The sequence below is a fragment of the Lagopus muta genome, chromosome 6, assembly GCF_023343835.1.
Source record: "Lagopus muta isolate bLagMut1 chromosome 6, bLagMut1 primary, whole genome shotgun sequence".
Classification (NCBI taxonomy): Eukaryota; Metazoa; Chordata; class Aves; order Galliformes; family Phasianidae; genus Lagopus; species Lagopus muta.
The window spans coordinates 26,029,447-26,056,438 of record NC_064438.1 but is presented as its reverse complement, the minus strand read 5'-3'; the positions used below and the strand labels follow the sequence as shown (position 1 = coordinate 26,056,438).

General features: G+C 47.3%; 2 protein-coding genes across 11 annotated transcripts in view; one reads left to right on the top strand and one right to left on the bottom strand.

Moving 5' to 3' along the window:
* The window catches only part of NUMB (NUMB endocytic adaptor protein), a 92,036-nt gene extending 78,218 nt beyond the window's left edge, over positions 1–13,818 (bottom strand). For 2 of the 10 annotated variants that reach the window (XM_048950161.1, XM_048950173.1), the window contains exons 1-2: positions 13,150–13,415; positions 6,648–6,955 (exon numbers count right to left, since the gene is read on the bottom strand). The gene's annotated coding sequence lies outside the window, so the exon portion shown is untranslated. Of the gene's footprint in view, positions 1–6,647; positions 6,956–13,149; positions 13,416–13,711 lie in introns of those variants that run through there. The other 8 variants (XM_048950170.1, XM_048950176.1, XM_048950171.1 and 5 more) reach the window with 6 other exon arrangements.
* A 1,224-nt stretch (positions 13,819–15,042) lies between these two features.
* Positions 15,043–24,053, top strand: RIOX1 (ribosomal oxygenase 1). Its single transcript, XM_048948526.1, has one exon. It carries the CDS (start codon positions 21,093–21,095, stop codon positions 22,908–22,910), a length of 1,818 nt encoding a protein of 605 aa, XP_048804483.1. The 5' UTR covers positions 15,043–21,092; the 3' UTR covers positions 22,911–24,053.
* Positions 24,054–26,992: the final 2,939 nt, after the last annotated feature.

Here is a 26,992-nt window from a genome sequence, read left to right as displayed (position 1 = left end):
TTACCAACCGCCCTGAAACCAGCACCTGAGTCTCTACCTACAAAGCTCTTCCAAACGCACCAGTGGGATGAGAATAGGAAGCCATTTCCAGGTAGAAGTTTTCTCTTAAGGTTTATTTGTTTTCAGCAAGCTTTTCCAATGAGGAAACAAGGATGAAACGTTGTTTCATCTACACAGTATTAAAGCCTGGCTTTCCAGGATAAGAACTTCCCTTTCAAGTTTTTCAGAAGTTCCTAACTCCTAAGCCTTCCAGTTTGAAGAGTAATGGAAAATTGGGTTTGACAAGGAGAAAATGAATTTTATTCATGCTCAAGTTTTATGAAACGAGTAGAAAAAAAACCATCATTCAAAGTCAACTTCAAGAAGGCAGACTTCATCCAACCTATTTCAGAATCAATCAAAAACGGCCTTCCAAAAGCCTTCAGTGTTTCTGCTAATATACATTCTCACTTTGAAGACTCTCAGTCTTTTCCCTAGTTTAATTTCTATTAGAAACTTCACTTTGAAACAAACCTGTCCACATTCCTAGAGAACAGCTTGTTCTGAAAGAAGGAGCATCAAAACAAACTGTAAAGTTAGAATCTGAAGTAACTGCTATCAGAGCTAAACAAATGGGAAAACTAGCTGACCGAAGGCAGCTCACAGAAGGCAATTCATTCTCACTACAATTTAAGAAAACTAGAGGAGTTACACAAGTAATCATTGCAGGGGGGAGGATGTCACAGCAAATAACCTGGATTACCAATCGCTTTCATTACCATAACACCTCTTTGGTATCACAGAGCACTCAAAGACATCCATTATTTATCGCCCTCCTCAGGCTCACACATCTCTGCAGCTATCCCAAGGTCTATCTGTAAGACTATCTGAACAGCAGTCTCACACCTCACTGCAAGGCAGTTCACCCCACCACCTATCAGGAGTGCCCCAGTGCCCATGCCCAATCTATTTTGCAAAGATGAGTGCATCAAGGCACATTAAAAATAAAATTAAAAAAAAATCAGTTCACAAAACAATGCAAGAGCTACTTGCCAAATTCACAAAGAGCTTTGATCTTTGTTACCAGCAAAATGAGGGCAGGGTAAGGGACTCTGCTTTGCTTGGGACTGATACAGCCTCTGATAATATACAGACTCATAAGCTATTAGAAAAACAGGTAAAGCTTTTGTAGTAACACCAGAACATCCACTTTTGAAGACATCATTGTACAAAAATAACCCTCATTACTTCTGGCACAAGGCAGTATTTATCCAACACGTAGAATGTAGTGGGTCTCCTTTATGGTATTAACATACAGAAAAACTGACAACTTCACTAGGCAAAGAAAAGTCAACTCACAGCTGCGCCACTGCAAATCAACTGCTCCCTTGGTGCCATGCACCAGACCAAAAAGGCAGGAAGAAAAGTAACAGCTCCCTTCTCAAAAATCAATCATTGCTACTGCAACTCAAGCTCAAATAATGTCCTATCAGTAAGTTATGAGCACTAACAAATTTAGAAGCTTTTAAAGCACAGAGCAAGAATAAACGTTTAAATAGCAAGAGCACATGGACTTTGTAATGGCATATATAGTTGCCTCCTGATGGTGCACACAAGGAAATTGAACCTACAACAGTTATGCTGTGAGGTTTGGGCAAAACCAGACTCATAATAAAAACGCATATTATCCAATTAATATTTTTCTGCATCAGCCATCCTCATTAAGCTTAACAAACTGCGAAACCACATATTTTCAGCTCTGCTGTTTGCTGCCTGTTTGGAAAGTCAGACCTGCACTCAGCAATGCTCAATCACCACTCTTTAACAAAAAAAAAAAATAATAATGAGTGCCAACTTACAGCAGGAAAATTCCATGCAAATGTTAAGGATCGAGCCCTGAAGTACAGCTGAGTAAACACAGTAGCCATCTCCACCAGGAAAAGTCAAAGCACACTTAATATTCAGGTTCTTCTGCTAAGTCACAGGTACAATGCAGGTTTACTTGGAAATAACTTTTAGAAGCAATGATTCAACTTGGCATTTGGCAGCATGGAGTATTACAGAAAGTTGGCGGGAGCAGACTGAAATTAAACACTTCCTCCTTCCCAAATTAGTGTTTCTGAGTCTATAATCACACTACATTGCTTTCGTGACTAAAATTCTTCAGCTCTTCCACAAATACAAAAGGTGTTTACCTTTAAATGACCGGTCTATGCAATGTATTTTTAAACTGAATTGAGCTCAGTTGTACTTTAGGTCTCCTTCAAGTTCATTTTGTCAGGAATTCAGAGCTGCCCTGGGGACTCAGGCCTGACAACACTACCAGTCCCAGCACAGCACCTGGCACTGCTACAGCCTTTTGCCAGAAAGGTAAGTAGGGCTCATCATAAAAAGGTACTGACTTGATGCCTTTGGAGCACAGAAACACCGAGTTTCTTGAATACGACAGACAGGCAACCTGAGCAGCTTCCCACCTTTAAGAAGTAAAACACAGGATTTTACAGATCGAACTGAGTAGTTGCTGGGAAGTGGCTGCACCTGCATGCACAGTAGCTCAGGATTTGAAGCACAGAAATACAAAACCTATCAGATCTGATTCAATCTTTCTGAAAACAGAGCTGATTAAAAAAAAAAAAAAAAAAAAAGAATTCAAACACTCATACATATAAAGAACTTGTTTCCATTACAACATGTCAAAAATCAATGCTCATTGAGCTCGGCATTTTAAGAACCAGTTCCTGAAATAAATGAGGTTTCCCAGGCACACAGACAAGAGGTTCTTCCACCTCTTTAGAAGCACAGGGAACGACATGCAGCAATGAGCGGAGATAAAAACAGACATTAAGGACCTGCAAGCAATAACTTCCTCTCATGGCCTAGGTTTGCCACTGCTAGAGGCTTTGTGTAACACAGGTTCTCTAAGCTGGTTGTTTCCATGCAAGCCCCAAACTTGCTGGCTTTAGCCATGGCTGAACAGCTGTGGCACTTGGCCAATCTCCTCAAGGCTGGTAGCTGCCCACCACCACCCTCCTGACATCCCTATGACTAAGGAAACCACATTCAAAACCAAAAACCCATCTGCCAAGGAACAGTTATAACCATACATAAAAAAGACCTCAGAAAAGCCCCTACCCGGGCCTCAAGGCACCCCCAGGACCACCCCAGAGTGCCCTGCTAAACAGCTCGAAGGCCACACTTGCCCTTTTCTACCTCTGAAGTCCAGCAAATCCCGTACTATTTTCTGCAATGAGGAACATCCTCAAAATGATGACATAAAACACTTCCTCCTCATGAAAAACTGAAATACAGACTTTCCACAGGCAATTCCTTCTTTGCTGCTTTGCACACCTTCCCTCCCAGAACACAAATGACCTTCTCACTCTCCTACCATGCTCAAAACCAGCAGCATGCTCACTCTACATAGGAACAAGAGCCAGCTTTAACCACCAGCTGCAAACAACCCTCTTGATTCAGCTCACCACACCAGCAAATCACAAAGATTTGCTCTTTTCCTGGTTTAGTTTCCTGATGTTTGAATGAATGGTTATGGTTTACAAAGGAGTCAAACACAGAGATGCTGCAGAAGCACATAATCAGCACAGAAATTCTCCTCCTTCAGCGGTGACAAATAGGCTGCAAATAATACGAGCTAACCAGGGCCCCCCTTGGACATCATCAGTAGCATGGCTGCCAGGATAAGATGTTTTTGTTCGCCAACTGCATTTGCTGGGGAAATTCAATTTTGAGCTTAGAGCTCGCATCCTGGGCTGTTCCTGTGAATGTCATACTACTGCCTTGTGCAGAGGCTCCCACGCCACCTCCTTCAATGGTATTTTGGAAAGAACAACCTGTGAACCACAGAAAGGTGATAAACTTCAAATGAGGTTTGCAATCCTAAATCCTGAGTATTATAAATATCTTGCAGATTAGCCTGGCACCTTAACCATAGGAAGTAAGGTTTGGGGAATTGCCTCTATTCTGTTTGCTGAGCAGTAAATATGATTTTCAATTACATTCTTGCATGCATAACTTTCCATTATGTATCAAAACAAAAAAAAACAAAGCATGACTCTCAACTCAGTCTGGCATGCCAGGAACGTAACAGTTAATGTTGGAAGCACGTATGATTTTCTCCAAGTTTTTTCACAACATTCACATTCTTCTCGAACATTCTTCACAAAAACTCAATTTTAAATCAGAGCTACACGCTGGATTTATTTAACTGATCAAACGAAATTATTCAGTCTGCTGCTGTTCTGCCTCTCCTGCTGCTTAACTTGAATTCTAGATAGCAAGATATTCTACTAGTCACAGCTGAAGAAAAGTTCTGCTACCTGCTTAAAGGCCACAAAAACTGACTACAGAATTAAGGAGAATTGCAAGTACATTAAAAGGAAATGTTGTGACACCTTTCAGATAAATAATAAAGAATACTTCGGTTCCAAGAAAGATGAGTCATAAGAAAATTTACACGTATGTGAAGAGCTTCCTTAACTTTGCTCTGGACAAGACTGAGTGTAAAGAACCATGATACAGCCTCATCAGCAACTGAACACATTTTCCAAGTATCTGACCTTAAATGATCCCAACTCCATCATAGAATAGTAACTGTAAGAAAGCAACATACATTAGTGACGCTTCTCTTGGTTAAGCCTTTTGCAGATGTTACTGGGTCTCGTTATGGTGGTAAGAAGATATGAGCTCCTATCTTTAGAAAGGAGTGAGAATTTACAAACTGTATAGGAAAAGAAAAAAAAAAATCGGGATTAAAATCCAGGAACATCTGTATCCTATTTCCAAACTTAAAGCAGCAGATGATTAGATGCTCAACCACAGAACTACAAAATACCTAATTTAACAAAATAAGGCCTTTGCCTTCAGCACCTAAGCGTGAATGAGATTAATGCCAGTACACTCCATACCAGAATTACTAGGAGAACATTACATCCTTAAAGAAAAGAATTAAAAAACAGAAGCATGCACAACAAACTAGACCCTGCTGAACAATACTCCTTAGCAGCACCTGATAGTGACTATTACATGTTTGCAAAGGAAGAAAACCCCTAACGTGGTACTCTGTGGGAAAAAAACAAACATGCCAAAAAAAAAAAAAAAAAAAACCAAAAACAACCAAAACAACCACCATCCTTGCTACCTTCCTAAACAAGCAATTGTTTTCAGTCATTCTGATGTGCCTATAAGGAGTGGAGATCTAAGACCAGGATTCAACAAACTGCTTTGCTTATGCTTTAGAAAGCCATTAAGTGCTGAGTGGAAGAGCTAGTCACAGTTCCATGAAAACAGCTGCCTGGAGAAGCAATTCCCAGCATACTTCATACTGGCACCATTCCCCACTTTCTGTAAACAGTATGTCCCAAGAATTATGCCTGTAGCTTTAGGACAGTATTGTTGCAGGTCCTGCCAGACATACCTGCCTTGCAAACACTGCACCACATGGTAAACCAAGGAACATCCAGTGCAAAAAAACAAATAAACAGAAAATCTATAGTTTCATGATATTCCAAAATGTAACCAAGTGTATCTGAAAACAAGCCCTGGAAGATGGAAGTAATGCTGATCAGAATTTCCAAGCACAGCAGCTGCAGCTATTTTACACCTAACACAAAACAGCAGTCCTCAGGACGTGGGGGTGATATGACGTAAAGCTGGCAGATGCCAGTCCCTTCCCACTGAAGAAACTGGGACAGCAATTCACAGCAGATTGATCTAGTATCTCTTTGCACAGAACTAGACCGGATGTAATGCTCTCTCAGATAGATGAGTAAACAAATCATTAGTTATTTCACAAAGCTAAAAGGCACACAGTTGCAACTAATCAGTTTTTATCCATACGATAGGTCTTACAGTGAACGATGTGCATTAGGAAAGCTGCAGGACCATCTTTGAGAGGAGAAAGGAAGCTTATGTAGAATTTACCCAAACCAAACACCAAAGCAGTAAACTGAGTAACAAGCAATCATTTATGTAAAAGCCACACTAAGGAGATTGGAATAAGCATGTTTGTACATTTCCAGATAGAACTGGAGCCAGAGGCAATCATGTATATGTGAGGGAAACAAAAAAAAACTAGCCACCCTATTGCCTAGCTCCTTTAAGAAATGTGCTTTTTATTCATTGCTGGAGATCTAAAGGTAGGAAGATCTCAAGACCAGATTTTTCTTTCCCCGTTACAGTAACATTATCATTAGCGAGGTATAACTGTATCACCACAATCACCAATTATCTTATCATTTGCCTATATCCTGTCTACTCCAACCGGTTCCATTTCCCATGTGATCTAATGCAGTTAAAAGAAAAAAAAGAGACATTCATGCAATCACTACTATTCACTTGCGGGTAGAGAGCTGTGCAACCCTTACTTGCAGAAATCCCTACTTCTCAAGGTATTATGCGAGTCGATGGATCGTTATACACTGCAGTGGGAACCAAGAGTAAAGCTATGAACAGAACCCTGCTAGTTCAGATAACATCTTGCTATTTACTCGTAACAGGTATGATAATGGTGTAGTCATGAACACTATAGCAATTTTGAGATGTGTTCTCATCAATGAAAACTATGTCCTAGGGCAAGACAACCAGTAGTTGGTTGCCCATGAGAGCAGAACTACAGACTCCTCTCTACTGTAGAGGCACACAACTTTCATTACCTGTACCAAGTTATCAGTGGCCTCTCTCCTATGCAGGCATCACTTATGCATTTGGAAGAAACGCCAAGGGAAGAGCTGCTGAGTGCACAATCTTCACCTCTGATGGGTGATGGACCCAGGTGAGGGTGAGGCAGACAGGACCACTTCCAGAAGGAGCCAGCTCACAGCCCCATGGGCAGTATGCACCGGATCCGTGTCACTTCCTTTTAGCAACAGCACAGCCCCTCCGTGCCGTCTCCCCCACCCACAGCTCCAGTACTAGAGCTTGCAGAAGTGGAAACAGGGAACTGATCCTGTTGAAAACAAACCTGGAAAGAAACAAAAAAGAAACCATTTTTTATTAAGCTGAGTTCCTACAAATTAGCATGCATAAAGGAGCAACCTTAATGTGGGCCCTTACTAATCACTCGGGGCCTTACCTGAAAAGCAGAGTGAGAACTAACCACCAAAACAAACAAAAATGATGTGGAAAGCAAACCAGGCCAAAGCAATAGAGACACATTCTGGACAGGAACTGTTTCAAGACAGGATCCCAGGACTGGTTTGAGTTATGCTCCAAAGTGGAAATCCAGCAAAGTGGGCAAGCAGCTTAGCTATCAGCAAGAGAGACCAGAGATCAGCCACGGTCCAGCATCTTGGACAATTCCACCATATAGCACAATTCCTAAGTTTCCTAACTGCAGCTAAACTTTGGGGATTTTTGTTGTGAAACATAAGAGATGAAAGAGAGATAAACTGTCCAATCAGCCAAATTCCTACAGATCAGACACGACATTCAATAGGAGAAGGCAAGCTGTTTTGTGGAAAATCTTTTTCCTACTAAGTGAACACACTGGTTCCTAGCAAAGAACTGCAGTTCATTATTAGGAAATTAAGACAGGAAATTGAGGAATAAGGAAATTAAGACTGACTCAGATATTTTGCCCTGAAATTCATCAAAAAAAAAAAAAAAACCAAACACATTGTTTTGATCAACTTATTTATCATCCTTAGCAGTAGTGTGACAAGAGTAACACTTCCCAGGACCTCACGGCATTCAGCGTACCTGTATGCTCAGCACTGCCTCAAACACAAGGAGGGAAGAAGTAAATCGACAGCATTAAAACACCAATTTCACAACCGCTAAACTGCAATGTGCTGGAGCCAAATTGTTTTTCACCTGAATGACAAGTAATGTTTACTCTATAAGATGTGCGGAATTGGGTCCTCAGCTAAAAGTCAACAGATAGTGTAGGCAAGTCATTATATTTCCAGTTTGCACCCGAGCAAAATACCACAGGCTGTCTGGGTACTCAAACCACATTGGGAACAACCTCCTGTATGCAAAGCAAACAAAGACCAAAGCAAGGATGAAACAGAGAAAAGCTGATCTCATCCCAAAATAAAATTGATGAGTTATGTCAGAAATGTGAGGTAACCAACATGAAATTGTATCACACACATGCCAACAGCTAATGGACATCTCGTGTTCAAGCAAGAATTACCATTTCTGAGGCACAAACTCTGTACTTGAAAGGAGGAGGAAATCCATCAGGCAATGTTATGCACACACATCTTTAAAGAGCCACGTCCCACTGCACCACAACAAATAAATACCTATTTTGGCAGTTCAAGTTTGCACTAAAACAATCTCACAAGCCTTTCTTTTATGTCTTTGTGCAGCCACAGACTTTTATATTGCAGTGTGGAGGAAAAGAAACATCAGGGCGACATCATTCAGAAGGCTCTTGGACTTTGAGAACTTCTTATGAAAATCAAAGTCATGAAGCATTCCGGTTGGAAAAGGGCCGAGGGAAATCCTACAAGTCCTAAACATGCCACTGCTCCTGGGGATGGCACAGCAATGGCCAAACACAGGGACAATCCCGCTCCTCCCAGACTGGTAGAGGAGCCCTCAGGCCATCTCAGAATTTACTCAAACAAATCAAAGCCTGAAGAGAAAACTGATCTTGCACAACCCTATTACAGACATGTAAACACAACGATAAGCAGTCCAGATTTTGCAGTAACGCGAGGCCTTTGTCCAAAGGGCATCCAGAGAATTTTACAGACTGCCTTCTATGCGCTGACTGCATACATTAAATCCAAAACACAGCTTAAATGTAGAACACGTAACCAAATATGAAAAGGTTGTTACAACGACAAGTACTTTACCAAAGGATATGGATTAATACCTGGACAAAAAGATAGAGGCTGATTAAGTGGCAGCCCTTCACCTGCCTGCACGAGGCCGACTTTCCACTGGGCTGCCCGGCTGCACAGACCTAGCAGCTTTTTTACAGGCTCTCTTTACATAGGAAAATCCATGTTGAAAGGCGTTTGGAACAAACAAACTGACCCTTCATCCCCCCAGCCCAACACAAGATCACATTAAGCAGCCTTTGACAACAAAACAACCAGAAAAAAAAAAAAAGTACATCCTTAAAAGCATATTAGTGAAGCTCTCCACATATCCACACCAGGGGAAATGGCTGCACATTAATCTCTCTCCCTGCTGAGATGGCTCAGCAGCAGTTACAGTGATCGGCACCAATCGAGTGGGCATCACCCGGTGTCTGATGAGCAGGAGCACCCCATGACCATTATCTACAGAACTCAGGTTGACAGCTTGAGCAAGAGACAAATATTAGAGCAAAAAGCAAAGGAAGCAGTGAAGTTTCTACAAAACAAACTGAACGAGCTCCAGAGAAAAACATCCAAGAACAAGATTGGAAGATTTCCATTAAGCACATTAGAAGGAAAGTACATACTTTCTTTCCTCTCATATCATGCAAACGCAAAGCACAACCCCAACCCCTTCATCATTAGTTACTAGACGTTTAGAACTGACTGACTGGAATTGTCAACCCAGCTTCTATTCGTGCCATCCTTCTGTTCCAAGGAACCAACTCCCATGTTCCCCCAGATTCCCACTTCGACAGCTGATGAATTCTTTGATGAAGTCTTTGAAAGCAGACTACCCTCACCAAAACCTAAAACCAACACAGAGCTATTAGCTAACCCGAGACCCAAGAGTTTAACAGCCATGAAGCGCTCGCTCGCAAGGCAAAGCCAGTAACTCTGAGCTCAGCAGCTATGCACACAGTGCCCATCAGCCAACTGCAAGCCTTGGGAACGTCAAAGTATCACCAAGCCAAATAGTATTTTACTTAGAAGGCTAAGAATTTTAGGTCTGGCTTCAACATCACAGCCCAAGAATCCTACAGCTTTGGCACCCAAGGAAGCCAAAAACAAGGAACCCTCAAACTCTGCTGTGTGGCTCCACTTTTTCTTCACAGTCTGGTATCCCCAATCCTCTGTCAGCCAACGCCTCATACACAGATCATTTGTCCTGACAGCCTTTCAGTCTCAACACTGCACAAATAGAAGACGTATATGCATAAATCACTAATAGAAACTTCAGGTTTGCTAACTATGAAACATCACAACTGTGCAAATGGCTCAAAGACAAGTGCTGAGGGGAGCAACTGCAGCTCTCGCAGATCTGCCTCCTTCAACACAGTTAAAAGGATTCTGGATGGATGCGCAACAGCAGTTAACATGATGTGATGCCATTTGTACTTCCAGATTGATAGCAGCCTATTAATGCTCGTGAGTTTATCAGTACAAGTCTTAGTCAATGAAAAAAGGAAGAGTGCTGCCTCCTGCTTGGTAGAATAATCCTCCTGATCTTGTTAGGAAAGTCCTCATTCCTGATGCAACATCTGCCTTGACTACACACTGTAAGGAACATCAAAATGATGCAGCTGAGATGAGCACATCCTCTCCCAGACACAGCTGTGTCACTCTGAGGCTGCTGCCCTTCCCCTCGCTGCCACTGCTGCCCACACCAATGCATCACTGGGAAAAATGGAAGAACTTTTTCCAGTATGAGTTTCCATCAGCCAAGTCAACGTAAAATAATTTGCCATAGGTCTTTGCTAACCCAGGTGATTTGATAGAAGGGCAAAGATCCAAAAAAACCTCAAGCAAATTTAAATCAACCCCGGCCCCACCTCCCACCACCACCCTCACCGAGCCAATGGTCAGAAACACGATCCAGCCAAAACCTAACAGAGCAAGAAGCAATTCATTACACCAGCTTGACTTCACTCCCGGACTTGAACTCCCAGACACAAAGACTCCCGTGCCAGCATGGAAAGACGCACGGACAGGAAGGAGGATGAACAACCGCAGCCCCAGTTTAAACTGCCAAGTTTCTAGGCGAGCTCAGGCAAACCTAGGAGAGTTGCTTCAGAGAAGAGGTCACAACCTCCTCCCCCATACAGGCAGTAACATTCACACAGCCACGCAGACAGCCTGTTCAGGCAGCTGATCCAAATGAAGTCAAATATTTTTCTGTACCACCATTTTCAGCTGGATTAGCAAAGAGGGAGTGACAAATAAATAATTCTTTTTGGTGAAAGTACCACTAGAGACATCTGCTCTGGTGGCAGTGCCCTGGAGGACACATTAGAACATTTAGCATGAGCAGGTTCATGCTCAGTCTTCTACAGAAAGAGAAAGGCAACAGGCTCTGATGTCACTCAGCAAAATCAAGATCCTTGGATTGAACAAGTATCTATAATTTCAATGTATTCACTGCTGAAGGAACCTCAAAATCAACATTAAAGCCCCAGTTTCACATAAGTGTAAACCAAGCTTGCTTAATAAAATGCTATAATAACATCTAATCTACTCTAAAAAAGAAAAAAATACCAGGTCAGAGGGTCAGATGAGTGCAATTGCACGAGCCCAGACTGCCACAAAAATCCCTCACCATCAAGGTTCTGCAGAACATCTTTTCCAGAGGTAGAAGACTTATTTTTCTATAACATTAGGACAACTTGGTGCTTCGGTTTTGTTTGTTTTTGTTTAAATATTATGCAGCTTCACCAGTATTAGTAGCAGAATACAGCCAGCTACAAGCAGAATTCAAGAGCCCTATGGAGTGCTGAAGCAAGTGTTAAGAACACTGTTAAAGCTGCATGTTTTCCTTCTAGCCCCTATCACTGGGGAGGTAAGTACTTTTCCATGCATTTTTACTGTTATTTCAGCAAGCTCTTCACTCACCACTCCCATTACCGGAGAAAGAAAAGTACTTAAAGATCATTCCAAGACCAAGAAGCTAAACCATGCTACAAAACGTAATGCTGGGGGTCCAATGAGCTCTGAGAGCCCAGTGCGGCTTGTTGGTTTGTTTTTCTTCTTCCTAAACGCATAATGCTGTCAACTACTAGTGCAATGCCAGAGGGCTTTATGACACCAAAATAAGAGATAAATTTGTCTACTATTCCTAGTTTACAAGCGTCTTCATCTTCCACAAACTTGAGAGCAGTAATAAGTGCAGGGAAATCATTTCCAGGCTGAAAAATAAGTTCTCAGCTAGTAAGGATTTAAATATTTTATTTCAATTGCATTTCTTCTTTAGGCTTTAGAAAGAAAGAAAAGTTCTTTGATGTGTTATGTTTGGAGCTGTACAAATCAGAGTTTTCACTGAGCCTTAAAACCAACACCTTACTCAGCTACAGATGAAACAGTTTACCGTCGCATAACCCAGGCTATCAAAACAACATAAGAATTATGGGCGAGGATGAACGCATCTCACATTTGTTCTCTTGGACTTTGCTCACATTATTTTTTGTATTCCTTCCATGAGATTTTTGCTAGGGAGAAAGAAGAAAAAAAAAAAAAAGCAACAGTTCCACAGAGAATTGCCAAGAGATGAAGAAATGGAAAACACACTAATGAGCAGAAAAACAATTCTGCTGCTCTATGGTAACTATTAACTTCTGCATAATCGTAGAGAGCGTGTTAGCAGTAACCATAGATCAATAAGTCAAATAGAAGTGATGAGTCAGAAATCCATTTCAATATTTACACTATTTCTACAAGCCATAGCAAGGGTAGTACTCCAGCCAAACGGAATGACTGTGCCTTCCGTCTCAGCCCCCCATGCTGGACCTCAGCTGGAGAGGCAAGAAAGCCAAAAATGAAAACCACAAAACCAAATCCACCGACATTACAGCCAGACGCTGTGGTGGTTAGAAGCATCTCCCAGTCCAGACGGCTGGATCGCGAAGCACTGACAATACCCTCGATAACGCAGTAACACACACACTGAATAGGAATCAGAGCAAGAGCTCCCTAATCATTTCACGGAGCACTAATGAGCAGGTTACATAAGCCCACCGGGCCGAGGGAGATTCAGAGCAGGGCTGCTGCGAAGCAGGGGCTCTCCTCTCAGGGATGCACCACGTCGCTCACCAGGACGACTCGTTTCCATCGGTGGAATAAAATGAGTTAAGCACATTCTCAACAGGAGCCGTGCTTAACCCTCCCTCAGCTCCTGAAAACGATGCCGGGCAGCGGCTGCCCGCTGCTCCCTCCGGCCCCAGCCGCACGCTGTCGTTCGCCCATCCCCGCCGCCTCCTGCCCGATAACAGCTCCCATTGTGCAGCTGCTCCACGCAGGAAGGCGAAGCAGAGAGCCGCGCTCCCAGGTGGGAAGACACGATCCTCACCTCGAGGGCCGCTCCAACAGCTCCGGCCGAGCATCGAACCGAGCGGCGGGCGCCTCGGCCCCACAGGATTCCCCCACGGCGAGGGCACCCCACCGGGCCGGGGTCGAAGGGCTGAGGGCTGCCGGTCCGCACCGGGGCCGCTGCAAAGCGGCGCGGGCCGGGCGGCAGCGGGGGACCCTCGGCCGGGCGCCGGGCCCGGATGAGGGCTCGGGCAGCCGGCGGAGGAGCAGGAAACGTCGCGGGCCGCTCCACGGGGCCGGGGGCTCCGGGGTCTCTCCACCCGCCGCCGGGCCCTCGCGGCCGCCCCCGCCGGCTCCACCTGCGCCGCGCTCGGCGCCCCACCCCGTGCCCGGCCAGCGGCCCCCCGCCCCAGGGCGGGCGCCGCAGGGCGTCGCCGCCTCCCCCGGCCCCTCACATACTTCCCCGGGGCGCCGCCGCCCGCGTGCCCCCCCGCCGATCCCCTCAGGCTCCGCCGCCCCGTGCCCGCGATCCCCCCCGCGGCCCCTCGCCCGCCGCGGCTCCGGCCCGGCCTCACCCCGCCCCGCGGCCCAGAGGCGCTCACCTGCCGGCCGCAGCCACCTCCCTCCGGCGCCTCCTCGGCCGCCCGTCGCCACTGAGCGGCGCCGCCGCTCCCCCCTCCCCACGGCGGCTCCCGTCCCCGCCGCCCGCCACGCCCATCCCGGCCGCCCATTGGCCGCCCTTCCCGTCGCTCTGCCCTGGGATGGCCGCGCGCCGCTTCCCGTCAAAGCTCCGGCCCCGCCCCTCTCCGCCCACGGGCCCCCGAGTGTTTTATTCACTCAGGGGCTTTGGCGCCCCCACTCCATTCTGCCGTTCCCGATTGGGTGAGGCGGTGAAAGGGAGAGCCGCGATAGGCTGCCGGAGGTGCCAGCTACGGCTGAGGGCCCGCCTCCGCGCTCGGCGTTAGGCCGCGTTGGGGCTGAGGGCAGCTGGGGGTACGTGGGGGTCGGGCGGGCGTCGTCTGGGCCGTGGCGGGGGCTTCGATGCAGCGGCCCGGGCGCAAATCTGCCTGCTGCCCCCGAGCCCAGGCCTGGAGACCCTCAGGGCAGTGCGGCCGCCCCACAAGCGCGGCCCTGCCTTGCAAAGAACGGCTCTCGGGTTTCACTGTGCCGTCGGCTTCCTTCCCTCCCTACAAAAGCAGTCACCCCTGCGGGCAGATGTCAGCTGCGGCAGCCGTGCTGAGGGAGGCCAAGGAGCGTCGTGTTGCCAGAAGCATCCCTCGCTATCGCTGTCCTGGCTTTTCTGCAGGTCGGGTGCCTTCCCCGTGTGAGGGCTGTAAAAGGCCCACGCAGGGGGAGCCCCGGGCCGGCGGCAGCATGGCGGAGGCAGCTGGTGGGGCCGAGTGGAAGAGCAGTGCTGCCACGGGGCCCGGTGCCACCCCAGGTTACCCCTCGGTTGCCCAGTCAGCCGCCCCTAAGAACCACTTCCTTCCACACTGGCCATGATAAAATGCACCGTTTTCTCCACAGATGTCTTCCATCAGCTGGAGTCTGGGTTATAGGGAAAATGTGAGCGGTCCACTCTTAAGGCCTCCCTCCCCAGTGCAAAAAAGCACAGGCGTGCCACTGCTTTCAAAGCAGGGAGGTTGTGCCACGCATGGCAGACACCCCAAGGCTGACAGCTCTTATCCGGCCAGGCTGAAGCACTTTACCTGGGCCGACTGTTCCCAGCCCCTGCCTCCTCTCACCGGGCATTCGAATGGCTACTTGATCCAAAATGCAAGCTGAAATAGGTCCTGGAGCATTCAGCTGGAAAATAAATAAGCAAATAAATAAATAAATAAACCGACAAACACAACACCTCAGGATATTGAAATGCAAAGATTACCTAAGGTTTCTCTGGATCATTATCTCATTATCTCCACTATCTCCTCCCTGCATGCACCAGTACCCCATGCTCCTCTTTGTTCCTGAATCAAGCGAAGAAAGAGCGACAAAGAACATAGGCTATAATGTGATCTGGCACACACCGGAACAGAACATAAGGGAACTGGAAGCAGTGCTCATTTCAAAACACGGTGTGCAAAAATCATTTACGTTGGAGGTTCTGGGACAGAAGCAGGAGGATGACCCAAACTCAGTTTCAGACTGATGGTCTGTCCCCTCAAGTCACCACGTTTGAGAATTAAACTAAGAAATATTCTTACATCTCACATCACTCTGCTCAGAATGCAAAACCAAAGCAAATACCTGCTCTCCTTCTCACAGCTGCCTCTGATATTTTCAGAGCGCTGCTCTCAGACAGCAGCACAATGCAGCGACGTTTCAGCCAGTGTCCCAAAATGGCTAGGCAGACATTTCTACCAGCCCAAAGATCCTGTGTAGTTACAAAACTTGGAATCATTTCTGACCTGGTTGCATTCCCCATGACTTTGGTTTAATTCTTCATAATATTCATTACCTCTGGGCCTGCGACAATGTTTTTGATAAAGCATGGTACATTACACTTCAATTTCTAAGCAATTTCTAAGCATCTTTGTATTATAAAGACACTCTGCTCTTAAATGAGAATGACCTGCTGGAGGGGAGCTCTGCGGAAAGGGACCTGGGTGTCCTGGTGGATGACAGGTTGGCCATGAGCCAGCAGTGTGCCCTTGTGGCCAAAAAGGCCAATGGCTTACTGGGGTGCATTAAAAAGAGCGTGGCCAGCAGGTCAAAGGAGGTGATCCTCCCCCTCTACTCTGCCCTGGTAAGACCTCATCTGGAGTACTGCGTCCAGTTCTGGGCTCCCCAGTACAAAAAAGACAGGGATCTCTTGGAAAGAGTCCAGCGGAGGGCCACGAAGATGGTGAAGGGCCTGGAGCATCTCCCCTATGAGGAAAGGCTGAGTGAACTGGGTCTGTTCAGCCTTGAGAAAAGGAGACTGAGAGGGGACCTGATCCAGGTCTATAAATATCTAAGGTGTGGGGGGCAGAATGGCGAGGCCAGACTGTTTTCAGTGGTGAGTGGAGACAGGACAAGGGGAAATGGCTGGAAACTGGAGCATAGGAAGTTCCGCACAAACATGCTCAATAACTTCTTTACAGTGAGGGTGACGGAGCACTGGAACAGGCTGCCCAGGGAGGTGGTGGAGTCTCCTTCTCTGGAGATGTTCAAGACCTGCCTGGATGCCTACCTGTGCGACCTGGTGTAGGGAACCTGCTTTGGCAGGGGGGTTGGACTCGATGATCTCTGGAGGTCCCTTCCAACCCCTACAATTCTGTGATTCTGTGATTCTGTGATCTGAGGACAAGTAAAGAAAAGGATAGGACATCCTATTGTAACTAAAGTTCCTGTATGTGCTTCAGCTAGATGTAGCTTTCACAAATACTTATTAGAGATTTAATTTGATTTGTTGCTATACTACTTGTCTGCTCAGCTATTTGTGTCTCCCCAGCTCCCCATATAGTCATCAGTGACTAAAGGGAAAGGGGTTGTTTTGGTGGGAAAGGAAAGGAAGATGACCCTAGAGGTCACCTTAACAGAACCAGCTGAGCATCCAACACAGCAAAAGGCACAATTGCTACACTGACCTGTGGGTCTCTCTCTGTACAGTCAGTCTTCATGCACAGAGCTGCGATGAAAATTAGTTCTCCAAGGTCTTATATTGGAAGCAGGACTTCAGGGTGCTTTAGTTTTTTTTAGTAACAAAGAAATGGAAGAGACATGATAGCACATCACAGATATCCAGCCCTACTGCTTCTTTCCCACCTTTTAAGAGAAGAGCATTCTGTGGAGCTGGCTGTGTATGTTGTGCCCACGGGCTCCTGATAGCGGTACCGTTTTAGACAAGATCCTTTCTGGTCTCACTGGGACAGCAGGATAGTTTGCTATCCCCTAAGGAGCTGAGAGTATATTACACACGCGCTCATGATAATACAAATTCCATGTCCTCAGCGCAGATACCCAGAGGCTTAACATCATCCCTTCCTATTGGCTACCTAAAACAATGTTGGCGATTAAATCTCCCTTCTCTAATCGCACTGTAATACTACCCCTTCTAGGAACAAGCCATACCAGTATAAATACTACAACATAAGCATTTTTATGTTGCTATAACTGCACTCACCCAGAGGAATTCCACCTTTTTGACATCAGAGGTAAAATGTGAGAGTTTTTTTTGTGTGACTGAGCACTGAAAATGTTCAAAACTATTTCAAAAAGACTGCCTCTAGTAGCAATACAAATCTACTATGGGAAGTAAAAACCAAAGTGTTACACGCAGGCTTTCTCCTGTTGTTCAGTAAGCAGGCCTGAACAATATGGTTGCTAAACCAAAACATCCTGTTTGTATGGACATTGCCATCTTGGTGGTGCTGCGTCAGAGATGAGGGAGTGACTTCAGAATGCCTCAGAAAAAAATCAGTACAGCTTTTTTTTTTGCCCACTTACCATGAAAGATGAGATGAAGATTTTTGCATGATTTCTGAGAATGAGAAATGTACCAGAGAACCAACTGCTGAATGGCACTACTATACATCAGAACTGCTACATGTTCCTTTTGAAACAGTGGGCATATATACTGGTAATGTAAAATGCTTTGCAGTTATCATAATAAGGCAAGGATCTGAATAGTAAGAATTCTTTATATTCTTTCTTCCACAGAGAAGCCTCACCCAAACAGCTCGCCAAGAGCCAGCTCTGTACAGTGCAAAGCATATTCTCTACCACCAGACACACAACGCATGCAGAACAGTCTGACTATCCCTTTTATCTCAATCATCTGTGTGTGAGTAATCTTACAGGGCAAATACTTCATTCAGATTCTCTTTGCTTCCATTTTATGACATGGATTTTCATGGCCGTTTACTTTTCTCCTCCTGCTGAAAAGCGAGAAGATTGGAGTCTCAGAGTCTGCAGCTTTGTGTTTAGTCACTGCCCACGGAGTCACTGCAGATGGTATCTGCTCAGCGCTACCACATGCTGGATGACATATATTAAGAGCACAAAAAACCCTCATGAAAATGCTTTCAAAATGCTTACAAAGTAAGCCCTGTGATCCCAGTAGGAATGAGGTGACAGCTCAGTAGAAGGTCCTACTCAAATATTTTATGTAATTTCAGCTTCAAGTTACAAAGAGCGTATTTTAGTGTCACGTAGGATGAGAGGATATATCTGTGCTTCCAGTTCCCTCCAAAAAGATAATTTCATAGGGCAGCCTGGATCTTGTAAGTATTATTTTTATAAACTTGTTTTAATTGGACTACTGCATGGCAGGGAAGGCTTATTTTCTCAGTGGGGCTCTGTGTGCCAGAGAACCAGGATTAAAGACCGCAACCAGTCACCAAATAAGAAAATCACTGAGAAAAGAGAAACAGCTGGAGATAGGCCAAAATCTCTGCCAAGAGATGCTTCAGTGAGTGAATGCATTCACTCTGATGAGCGGCCCAGAGGATAGCTCTTGAGAAACAGTTCCTGAATTAGCTTTTAGTCTTGTTATCTGGCAGTGAACTTTATAGCTTTCACAAAGAGGAGCAGGCTTCACAATCCTGCCCAGTGTCCTTCCAGTGATGACATACTGGATGTCATTGGGCTGTATGAGAAAGACTGTCAGGGCTCTAGTTGAGGAAACCTGTTAGTGAAGGCTTGAAATGTTCTTTTTCCTTACTGGGTATTGCTTTTGGCACAAGAACAAAACCGACAGTGCAAGAGGAAGGCTGCCAGCAAAATGATCATGAGAAAAAGGATTAAACCTAGTTTAACTTTCTAAAAGTGACCGATTTACATTAGCAGTTTGCCAGGGACAAAGTGAATGTGCTGGGCAGTGTGCATTGCGGTGAAAAGAGAAGGGAAAATTGTGGAATAAGCCTCATCGTGCAAAGAATTTTACCTTTTCCACTTACCAGCAAAGATGGATCGTAGCTCTGCAGGATCAGGCCTTATATGATCTGCTCTTCAAATTTAAGATTTCAGTTCTTTGAATCATAAGTGGTAAAAGGGTAATACATCAAATAAGCCCTGCATCTCTTTGAGGTGCCATTTCCTTACTTCTTCTGAATTCATTTGTGACTCCTTAATGAGTTGTATTGCACACATTTTTATGTCCTCTTAAATAAAATGTGTGTGGCTCTTGGCAATGCAGTCTATATACTGATAACATCTCAGTGACTTTGTGCTAAAGTCTAATTAAGACACTTAATTGAGCCTCCAGTTGCTACTATGTCTATATGAGCAGCAGCTGGGGACCACCTAATCATGCAAAGATCTGTGCTACTTTCCCTATGTTTATTTAAAGAGCTTTATGTGACACAGTACTTTCTTTATGACAAATTCCCTTGAAATATTGGACAATGAATGGAAACAGCATGGAGACCTTTTGGCTATTCCTAGACAACCATCTGAGTATTCTTTAAGCGATATTAAAGCTCCCTCTTTGTGCCTTAGGTCAAAATCCTTTCTTATGTGGCACAGAAAAAATAGCAACACGCTTCTTTCTTGAAAGCCTCTACTATTAGAAAGGCTCAACTGTCAGAAGAAATGTGTTACACAGATCTCACTACCCTTATTTGCTACCACATCCTCCACTTTGGGACTTCGTTACACATCAAGAACTCCAATGGCAGTCATCTATCTGTCAGCATCAGAAGGAGACATCTGTGCCAAGATCTGAGCCCCGGAGTGAGACTTTGAACCCAGCGGGCTGATAAACACCCAGGACAGCACTGCTGGACTCAGCGCCACTGCTCAGAGCAGCTCGGGTCAGGCTCCGCACAAGCACTCAGCTTCTGAGAAACGTTTACACTTGAGTAAATTAAACAGTAACACAAACAACACCTCACAAGCCCGGAGCTTTCAAAGGTCTTTTTGCCCCCAAAGCCTACTTAGCCATGCTTATATACAATTTAAGCATACAATAGCCAAACTTCTAGTGTATTTCAAAGCTGCTGCATCTTGGTTTTATGCAAGGCCCAGCTCCGCCGATACGGTTTCAGCTGATAAGATTATTCTGGTAAGCGGGGCTTAACCTTGGAAAACAAAGAGCGGCTTGAAACATAGCGCTCACCCCTCCCTTCCCTCACAGCACACGGACGCGCAACCCGCTTTCCCTTCCCTCCCATTTGGAACCCCACCCGCGGCAGTAACCCCGCCGAGGGCATTCCCCACGCGGCGGAGGGCGGAGCGGCATTGCGGAGCGCCGAGCTGCCCTGCCACCTGCCGGCACGGCACGGAGCCCCGGGAACCGCCGCACAGCTGTAACAGAGCTCCGTGAGCCCAGGCCGCTGCAGGCTGCCGGCGGAGACCCTGGCGATGCCGAAGGGAGGTCAGGAGTGTCGGGTCCGAATTCTCCTTCCAGCCCAGGCCTGTTATTTACGCTGCGTGGCGCACGCAAGCGACTTGCACGTGCCCCGGGAGCATTAGCTGCTTATTTACGTTCAGCAGACGCCGATATTCAGGTCTACGTGAGGGTAACGCCACCTCTATGAACCAGCAGCACGCGTGGGTAATTGCTCCTTAAACACCCGAGGCTAACGGAGTCACCGGAGATACATCTCCCATGCAAAATCCATTGCCACAATTCTGAGTCCGCCAGAGATTCCTCTCACGGAAGCACCGTACGGCGAGTCTCTGCTCCTGAAGTCTGCTCGTGATCAGAAACGCACCCACGTATAAACGCGGCGCCATTTTCCACGCGCTCCCGAGCAGCGCCCGGCGGGCACGGCGCCTCTCCTTTCCCGCTTCGGCAGCCACTGAGAGCAGAGGGCCGGCACCGCCATTCTGTTCCGAGCTCCGAGCACAGCGGAGGAACGGAGAGAGCGCAGACTGACAAACGTGCCGGTTATGCGGGGAGCGAACGTGGCAAAAGGGTACACGGCGTGACAAGGCAGCCCTTTGTTCGGGGGAACCGAGGCCAACCTGCGCTGCCCGCGCTCCCGCGAGGCCCGGCACTCATCCCCCAACCTCCGCCGGAAGCAGCCGCGCCGGGAGGGGCGGGGCTGCGTGGCGGCCATGGCGGCGTGCGGCGCGGAGGAGCGGCAGCGGGTGGGACGGCTCTCGGCGCTTTCGGTGTACCGCCGGGCGGCGGGGCCTGGGCGACTGGAGCGGCGCCGCCGCGGGACGCCGCTGCCTGCGGGCGGTAAGCGGAATAAAGCGCGGCTGAGGCGTGGCGCGGCGGGAGGAGGCGGCCCGGAGCGGGCTGCGCCGCCGCAGAGCGCCGCCGTCCCTAACCGCGTGGAGCGGGCCGGGAGCCCCGAAGCCAAGCAGGGAGACCTTAAGACGAAACCGAGCGGCTCTCCGGCCAACGCTGCGACCAACGCTCCGGCCGGAAACCTCGAAACCAAGTCGCTCGGAGGCCCTTTGACAATCTCGGGCGGTTCGCGGGCCAAGACTCCGGTCGGGAACCCCGAAGCAAAGCCGCCCGGAGACCCCGCAAAGAGCCCGGGCGGCGGAGGCGTGTTGGGGCTGCTGCGGCGGCTGGGGCGGCTGGAGGACAGCCGGCGGAGGGCGGCAGAGCTGTTCCGGTGGCTGGTGGCACCGGTGGCACCGGAGGAGTTCGCGAGGCGGCACTGGGAGCAGGCGCCGCTGCTCGTGCAGCGGGGTGACCCCGGCTACTACGCGGGGCTGTTCTCCACGGCTGACTTCGACGCCATTCTGCGCAGCGGTGATGTGCGCTTCGGGACCCACCTGGACGTGACCAGCTATGCTGAGGGGGTGCGGGAGACGCACAACCCCGTGGGCCGGGCGCTGCCTGCCGTCGTCTGGGACTTTTACCAGAACGGGTGCTCTCTGCGGCTCCTCAGCCCCCAGGCTTTCTCCACCACTGTCTGGCACTTCCTCTCTGTCCTGCAGGAGCACTTTGGGAGCATGGCTGGGGCCAACACCTACCTCACGCCACCAGGCACACAGGGCTTCGCCCCTCACTACGACGACATTGAGGCCTTCATTCTGCAGCTGGAGGGCAAGAAGCACTGGCGCATTTACGGCCCCCGGACGAGCTCAGAGGCACTGCCCCAGTTCTCCAGTGCAAACCTCACGCAGGCGGAGCTTGGTGAGCCCCTGCTGGAAGTGGTGCTGGAGGCTGGAGACCTCCTATACTTTCCCCGGGGCTTTATCCACCAGGCCGACTGTCTGCCAGATGCGCACTCGCTCCACATTACAGTGTCCTCCTATCAGAGGAACTCCTGGGGAGACTTCTTGGAGAAGCTTCTTCCTGCTGCCCTGCAGATGGCCCTGGAGGAGGACCTTGAGTACCGGCAAGGGCTTCCCATGGACTGCCTGGGGTACATGGGGGTTGCCAACTCAGATGCCATCGATGCTCGCCGAACAGCGTTTGTGGAGAAGGTGCAGCACCTGATAATGAAACTTGTTGACTATGCACCCATTGATGCTGCCATGGATCAGAGGGCTAAGTCGTTTCTTCACGACTGTCTCCCACCAGTGCTTACACAAAGTGAGAAACAGCTGAGCGTGTATGGCTTTCCAGCCCGGTGGCATGATGGAAGGCCCCGCAATGTTGATATACTAATAACAAAAGACACAGAAGTACGTCTTCTCCATCATGGCATTGTTAGATTGTGCAATGAAGAAGCAGGTGTGATGCTATATTACACAACAGAAAACTCAAGAGTGTATCATAAGGAAGACCCCAAGTACCTTGAGATAGATCCTGAGTACACAGACAGTATTGAATTTCTCCTGTCCTCCTATCCAAACCACGTCAGTGTGGATACCCTCCCATGTGATGCCTTGGAGGACAAGATTTCTCTAGCTACGCTCCTGTTTGAGAAGGGCATTCTGACTACTAAGAAGCCACTGGTGCAAGTGTAACTCTTATTTTTTAACAAAATAAAAATGCATTTGTTTAGAAAATACTGTCTCTTGTTTTCACATTACAGCTGCTGGGTGTTAATGCACAGTCTGATCTCAGCATCTGACCTGGGAGCAGAAGGGCTTTGACCTGAGTAGAGAAACGATGTGTTCTGATTAAAATAAGCATCTGCTTTAAGAGCAGATCTGTGCATTGCTTTGCCAGCCATATTACTACACGTTAAGTAACTTCAGAAAGCAATGAACTTTTTTTACAGTCTGTAAACTGTTAGTGTTTTTCAAGTATTGTAAAGCAGCCTGTGTGACAGTGGGAAGTACTCTTACTGCTCACATTCATATCTAGTGATGGTCACTGTATTTGCAGGGAGGTGCTGTTTGGTTGTGATCCCAGTAAGAAAGACTAAGACTTGGCGAGGTAACAATTTAAAAATGCTATTTGAGCTAACGTTAAGAGCACTGAGAGTTTCAGGTCCATTTAGATACTGAGCATCAGACAGGACTCTGACCCATGTACACAATGCTATGCAGATAGCACGTAGCAGAAATCCTTCTCTGTTGGTCACTGAACTTATTACTGGATTTTCTTAAGGGAAACAGCTCATGTTTATAATCAGGGAGAAATGATGTGTGCAAGAAAACTTGCTGCACTGTTAATATCTAACAAGTTATTTGCTGTTGATAATAAACTGGGAGGAGCTGTTGACTCTCCTAAGGGTGGAGAGGCCTTGCAAAGGGATCTTGACAAATTAGAGGGCTGGGCAGTCACCAGGCACATTAAATTTAATGAGCGAGTGCTGAATTCTGCACCTCAGATGGGGCAACCCTGGCTGTACACACAGACTGGGGAGCAAGAAGCTGGAGAACAGCCATGTGGAAAGGGATCTAGGTGTTCTGACTGATGGCAAGTTGAACATGAGTCAGCAGCATGCCCTGGTAGCCAAAAGGGTGAACTGTACCTTTGGGTACACCAAGCCCAGCACTGCAAGCCACGTAAGGGGAAGGATTGTCTTGCTCTGCTCTGTTCTGGTGTGGCCTCACCTTGACCTCTGTGTGCAGGTTTGGGCACCACAATATAGGCCATTAGAGTATGTCCAAAGGAAGGGTACACAGATAGTCAAGAGTCTAGAGGGGAAGACGTGAGGAGTGGCTGAGGTCCCATGGTTTGTTCAGCCCAGAGCAGAGAGGGCTGAGGGGAGGCTTTGTGGTGGCCTATAGGTCCACACAAGGGGAATGGATGGGCAGCACTGGTCTCTGCTCTCTACTGACAGTGACAGAACCTGAGGGAATGACATGGACCTGTGTCAGGGGGACTCAGGTTGGGTGTTAGGAAACAGTTCTTCACCAGGGGGTGGTGCCCTGGTGGGCCTTGGCACAGGTTCCCCAGAGCAGTGGTCAGCACTAGGCCTGCAAGGTCAGTACTAGGCCTTCAATAAACGCTTGGACAGTGCTCTCAGATATGTGGTTTGAACTTTGCATGGTCCTGTGTGGAGCCAGGAGATGGAATCCATGCTCCTTGTGGGTCCCTTTCAACTCAAAGTGTCCTACAATTCTACTGTACAGGAAAGGCCATGCAGGCAGCATGCTCACCAGTACCAAATGGGAGTTGCTCACAGGCTTCTCTAGTTAAGAACAGCTGACCAAGTGAGTCCTGCAGTCAGAAGGCCTGGAGGCCATGCTGTATGTGCAATGTGGCACAGGCCTAGTCGTGCTCAGGTTAGTTGTGAATCACTGTGGATCACTCATTTCTTGATGTACAATGGTCTTCTGGTCATGATAACCACGCTGACTTCCACTGAGAAAAATAATGAGATGCCTAAATCACAGAATCACAGAATTGTAGGGGCTGGAAGGGACCTCTAGAGATCATCTAGTCCAAGCCCTCTGCAAGGCAGGCTCCCTAAACCAGGTTGCACAGGTAGGTGTCCACACAGGTCTTGAATATCTCCAGAGAAGGAGACTCCACAATTCCCTTGGGCAGCCTGTTCCAGTGCTCCATCACCCTTACCATGCAGAAGTTCTTAGGTACATTTGTGCAGAACTTCCCATGCTTTGGTTTGTGGCGGTTTCCCCTTGTCCTATCGCCACACACTGCTGAAAAGAGATTGGCCTCATCCCTTTGCCTCCCACACCTTAGATATTTATAGACATGTTATTGAGGACTTCAGGCCTAGTGACAAACTGAATTGTCTTGCAACAGTGAAGTGGCCATGCTATTTAACACTTCCCTGAGCTGTTCTATTAATTTCTTTTGCAAGACACATGCCCCCGAGTGCAGGCTATCTGATGTACTCTTACATTTGAGTCCTTGCACATGAGCTAGGAAATGGCTGCATATGACCTGACTTATAGCTGTTTCTCATATTTCTCTAGTAAATCCCTGCTCACAGATATGCCACTACAATACCAGTAACATCCAAAGGAGGAGGATTGCAGCTGTGCTTTCCTCTGAGTCTGTTGCTCCAAGGATGAAAACTAGTAAGCCTGAAGGCAGATTGCTATCAAAAACCTTGTGCCTTGTATTTGGACTTGCCATTTGGAAACAGTGCTTGTGGCAGTTGACCTAACAGGATTTGCAGGTACAGCCTGTTTGGCAGCGAGACACCAGGCCTCAGCAGAGCTGCCAGCCTTTGGAGATGCTCCCACAGTGCCAAAGGACCAGCTGTCATGAGATTGCCCTGCTGCAGTCACTGGCAGAGCTGCAGCTATGGCTCCAAGCAGCCTCAATGTCTATCAGCACGCGGGTGTCCCTCACTTGCAGTAACTCTGCCTGCATGTAGGATGGTATGGACAAGGACCATCTCAGTGGGGACCACAGATATTCCCACCATGGAGCACTAGGATTCACCAAGCAGCCAGAACTTCCCTGTCTCATCAGGCAGTAGGGTAGACTGTCACCCCTGCTGCTTGATGCAAGCCCTCTGAAAACACTGCTCTGAGGGATCTGGGGAAGTGTTTAATCAGGCCAAATTATGGCTAATAGCAGGGAAATCTCAGCATGCCATAAGGCAAGGCAAGGCTTGCTTGGACTGTATGCCTGGGATATAGTCAACAGATGCCTGCTATATGTGCCTGTTGCTCCAGAAGCACTAGTGTCTGAGGTGCTGGAGTGCAGCAATACAGGGCAGGGATGTGTACTGAGGTACATGAAGCAAACACAGCAGAAGACCTGGCAGGTGCCAACACCCCTATACATTCTGTGCAACTCCTCAGCATATCTCAGTATCCTCACCAGTTACCTTCAAGTGCAGTCCAGCTAAAAAGCTGTGCTGGAATTTGGCTCGGGTTGTATTCAATCCAGCATTAGTTGACCGAATCTTAAAGGCAGCCTTTGAAGTACTGAGGAAACCGCTCTTCTCAACAAGCTCTAAAGGTACAAGTCCATTTGCTCTCCTCCTCACTGCACAGGAAAGTTATTTCTCTAAAAGGAATTATTTTATTAAACAAATAAACACAAACCTTGTAACCTCAAAGAAAGAAAATCCCCTGTGCTGAATCTCCTTTCTCACCACTGTACCAAGTGGCAAGGGGTCAATTTTGAAACAGATGACCTTCTGAGGTTGGGGACGAGGCCACTGGAAGTTCACTCAGGACCAGGAAGATGCCTGCAAGAGATTTAGCTTTGCTCTACCCTGAGCATGCCTAGGTCTGAAGGACCTAAGCTAACAGATGCCCTTTCATTTATGGAATTAGTGTTGTTCACTCCTGTACCAATTTAAACCCAATAACTTCACATACAGCTGCCACTAGAATTACATTTACATTTCCTGTGATTTCCCTGATCTTTCTCAATCAGACATTGAAAAAAGGAATAGTATTTGAATTGATCTTAACTGCATAGACCATATGCAATATGCTGTTATCTCCCTGGTGGTTTGTGAACTTCAGATAAATGTCTGTACTTTCCAATGAACTATGGTCTCCTCGTCTATGTACCATCTTCAGATCTTTGGTACAGAGATTTCACCATGTATAGAGCGAATGCCCCATCTCAAATGGGAACATCTCCAACTGCTAAATTGCAGAAGGATACAATGTGGGATGTTAGAAGAAATGTGCCAGTGTCCTTAGTTAAGAGCTTTCAG

Bases quoted from the DNA above. Each gene is read 5' to 3' on its own strand.
- RIOX1 (XM_048948526.1), top strand. From the start codon at position 21,093: ATGGCGGCGTGCGGCGCGGAGGAGCGGCAGCGGGTGGGACGGCTCTCG.